At 52.9% G+C, this 3,973-nt stretch overlaps 1 protein-coding gene across 1 annotated transcript in view; it reads right to left on the reverse strand.

Moving 5' to 3' along the window:
- Tdrd9 (tudor domain containing 9) overlaps positions 1-3,973 on the reverse strand; it is a 60,913-nt gene that overhangs the window by 5,424 nt on the left and 51,516 nt on the right. The window contains exons 24-25 of the mRNA XM_023705649.1: positions 3,556-3,665; positions 2,822-2,918 (exon numbers count right to left, since the gene is read on the reverse strand). Coding sequence (XP_023561417.1) covers positions 2,822-2,918; positions 3,556-3,665 — 207 coding nt within the window. The remainder of the gene's footprint in view (positions 1-2,821; positions 2,919-3,555; positions 3,666-3,973) is intronic.

The raw sequence follows: 3,973 nt of genomic DNA on the forward strand, positions 1-3,973 counted from the left end.
CATGAAAGGCTGCCCTCTGCCACGTGCTGCTCTGCCTTCAAGCCAGCCGAGTATGCACTGAAGCCTCCAGGAACCGTGAGCTAAATAAACCTTTCTTCATTTCGCATGTCAGGTATTTGTCCCAGCAAGGAGAGAAGAGAAACTGGGATACCTGCAACTCTCATCTTTCGTGGTGCCACTCAGTCTCCACTCTCTGGGCACAAGGGGGTCTTCATCTTGGGATTTTTTTATGTTTTGAGGCGGGGTCTCACTATGCTGGCCAGGCTGATCCCCAGCTCCTGGGCCCAAATGACCCTTCTGCCTCAAGCTCTCCAGTAGAGGGACTACAACAGCTCCGGAGCACCAGGGCCCACAGAGTCACAATGCAGCCCAGCGAAGCTCTGCTGTGGAGGCGTGCTGGGAATGACCCGCACAACAGTTGGCGGATCCCCTTCCTCTGCTCTCAGTCTTAAGCGAGCGAAGAGCACCTACAAGGTAGCGCCATGGGATGAACCTAAGTGTCCCCAGAGGCCTGCATGTCAGCATCCTGGTCCCAGCTACTGGTGGTTGTAGCAGCCATCCACCCTGGTGCAAGTGGAAAGCAGTCAGTCGCTGGGAGCACATCCTGAAGGACACATCGGCGTGTGCCTGCTTCCTGGCCACCGCGCGGCTGGTGAGCAGCCTTGCCCCGCTAGGCCCTGCCACCTGATGCTGGGTGCTTCAGCATGAGCCTGAAATGAAGGAGCCCAGGGACCATGGATGGAAGCCCCTGAGACCTCCAGCCAAGACATTTGCCTTCCTGAGCAGATTTATCTCACTTCTTTGGTCAAAGGAATGCCAGACTGACTTGTACCCAGCAAGCCTAACTCTCCTCTAAGGATCCTAAATACTTACATGATGCAAACTTCTGACTAAAGTGGAAACTGAAAAAATCATGCTAAGAACAATGAAGCAAGGGCCACACAGAGCTCAGCAAGGCGTGGTCCAGGCGGAACTCTTCCCTCAGAGGAGCCAGCTGCAAACTCATCAGGGATCGTCAGTGCATTGTCCACTGACGATATTTTCAGCTTGTGACACGTCTGTCAGGCTGCGGTCTCACATTAGGGGGCCGTGCAGTCTTATTAACACCGTGAAACACACTGCCTTACTTCCGGCTCCTTTAAGTTAAATTCAATAAAATGAATATAAACCATCAGCTGCGGGCAAAGCATTATGTACTACTTATGTGCTGCTCTTCCATTAAGCCTTTTCCCCCTAGAAAGATAGTGTTTTAAAGTACTAATTATCTAGGTTTTCTTAATGTGCACAGTATAACCATTCACACTCTAAAATTTAAAATGACATACTGCTATTCAAATCCCCAAAAAAGCTTATATTTTTTGGAAGCACTTAAGCAGGATCTACTTAAAGGCAGAAAGGGCACAGAAACTACTGGAGCGGGATTTACATGTTTGCTGCATGTGGCCTTACATCCCTTTGTGGGGCCCTGCATTACAGGACAATCACGCTCCAATCTGAGATTTACCTGTCTCTCCTACAAGGTCTCTAGAGATGCTTAAGAGAGATTTATCACACCATTACTGGTTAGCACAAGGCAACCCCCAGCAGTAAAGGCATCCTAAATCCTTTCAGACAGCAGTAGGTCAGAAACAAACCCAGGTTAATCAAATAGGGCAATGTGCATGCAAGCCACTGGACATCCATTTGGGGCATCTGGAGGCATTACCAGAATGGATCTGTACAGAAATACCACACAGTGAGGCAGAGAGGACAGAGCCCACGAGGACAGAGCTCCACCTGTCAGCCACCCCCATCTCCACCCTCAAGGAGAGGGGAAGGGACAAGGTGGGGTCAGCCTCTTCCCAGCTCACCCACCTGCACTCACTCCTCACGCAAAGCCCCTCTCCTCTTCTAACTACATCTTCTGTGCGGCAAACGGTCAGCACTTTGTCCACCAATGGCCCTCTGTGGCCCCATACAGTGGCCTCCTCACACCATTCTCTGTGACGAAGCCTCTGGAGGAAACCACTGCTGGGCCCTGGCACAGGAACAGGTCCTGTTCCACCCACTGGCCTCATTGCCTATGGCAGGAGGGGCTGAGGGGGTTCCCACTGTCAGGCGGCGGCTGCTGGAAAGCTTGGGCTCACACAGCCTTCAGCCAGTCACCACTTGGGCACCTCGCCAAATCTTCTTTCTGAAGAAGTCTGAGGGCTGGTGAGATGGCTCAGTGGTCTAAAGCACCTACTTAGAACAAGCTAAGCTAAACAAAGCACAGGGACCGCGGTTCAATCCCCCAGCACCACATGCCAGCCAGCCCCGCCCCCTGGTGGGCTGAGCTGGCCACACACAGACACAAAATAAATAAATATTAAAAAATAATAATAATAAAAAAAGAAGTCTGAGCACAGCACAGATGTTCCTCCACTTCAGGGCTGAAAGTTCTCTCATCTAGAAGGTGCAGCGTGTACCTGACCCCTGAACACCGAGCTCTGCCACACGCACACTGCAGGCTCAGTGCTTCTCCTCCTGACGGCAGGGCTGCTCACCAGCACTCTGAGAAGGTCAGAACACTCGCTGCACACCCAGGAAGGGAGACATCAGGCTTTGTCAGTTTCCACTGCACAAGCGTCACTTGTCAAGACTTTCAGGGGCTGAATCATCATTAGCCGAGGGCCCTCAGGACCCCCATAACAAGAAGGCGAATCACACCGAAGCAGGGATAGTCTCAGTCTGGCCAAGTCAAGGCCAAATCTTTACCTGGAGGAGGATGCTGAGGGCCCTTCTTCCCCAGCTTCTACCTGACCCACGCCCACACACAGGCAAGGTGGAGGCCCATGCCTACCTCAGCTCCATCACTGGTGTGAACAGCATGCTGAGGAGTGCAGGGAGGCCCGGAATGGGCGGCATCAGGGAGGTCTCTCTCAGCAGCATGGTAGACCCTGCGTACAGGGAATGAGTCAGCTCGAGCCGCACCAGCTCTGCTCAGCCCATGCTCCTCCCAGTCAGTCCCAGCGGCCTGCAGCACCCTCTTCTGCTGAGCCAGTCTCTCCCGTCCCCACACCGAGAGTGCTCCCTATTCTTGGGTCCCACACACCCTACAGACAGACACACAAGAAAGCCCAGCTATTCATCTCATCGAGAACAACTCATCTGTTACTCTTTGCCTTCTCTCATTGGACTGCCAGGTCTTCCCAAGGCCAAGAACTCAGACTAGTTCTCCTTTGCAGCCAAGCATGGAGGAATGAGCGAGTGATGAAGAGATTAATTAATCCCTACACCTTCCTATGGAAGGAAACTGAACAACATTCCATGTGTACGTGTTATTAGGCCTTCACACTGAGCCGTGTCTCCAGCTTTTTAATGTCTTGGGACAAGGCCTTGCTCAATTGTCCAGGTTGGCTCTAGCTGATAATCCTCCTGCCCAGCCTCCTGAAATGCTGGACTGCACGTGCTGCTCACCAAGCCCAGCTTCTGTTTCCTTATGTGCATCAGCCAGTGCACTTAGGAACCAGCCTAAAAGCCTGGCACATGAGCACAATAGAGAGGGAGACAGAGATAAATAGGCCCTCCGCTTACCAGTGGTGTTGACAGACAGTGAGGCTGCGACCAGCATCCTCTGGTGCAGGTCTGCAGGGGCATCGCTGATGATGACAGAGTTGATGCTTTCCTTGTCAATCCAGACGCACCTGAAGGAAGAACAGTACCAGAGGGACTGCTAACACACCAACCGGGCCACAGTGAGAGCACCTCTGGAAGAGTCACACACACAGGTGCGGCAAGCCCCTTCTCTGGCCACTCTCCCCACGTGCACTCCTAGCTCCCTCTGATGTTAGATACCCCATGTGTAGACACCAAACCTGCTCGCCACCCAACTCTGCCCTGCATCTGCATTGCATCGGACAGAGGAGAAAAAGTCAGCCCTACCCTCCTCCTCTGTTCTCTCTGAGCAAAAGCCAGGAGCAGCTCTACAGGCGTCCTTCACCCCTCCAGCCCT

Source organism: Octodon degus, unplaced genomic scaffold (assembly GCF_000260255.1).
Source record: "Octodon degus isolate 3935 unplaced genomic scaffold, OctDeg1.0 scaffold00226, whole genome shotgun sequence".
Classification (NCBI taxonomy): domain Eukaryota; kingdom Metazoa; phylum Chordata; class Mammalia; order Rodentia; family Octodontidae; genus Octodon; species Octodon degus.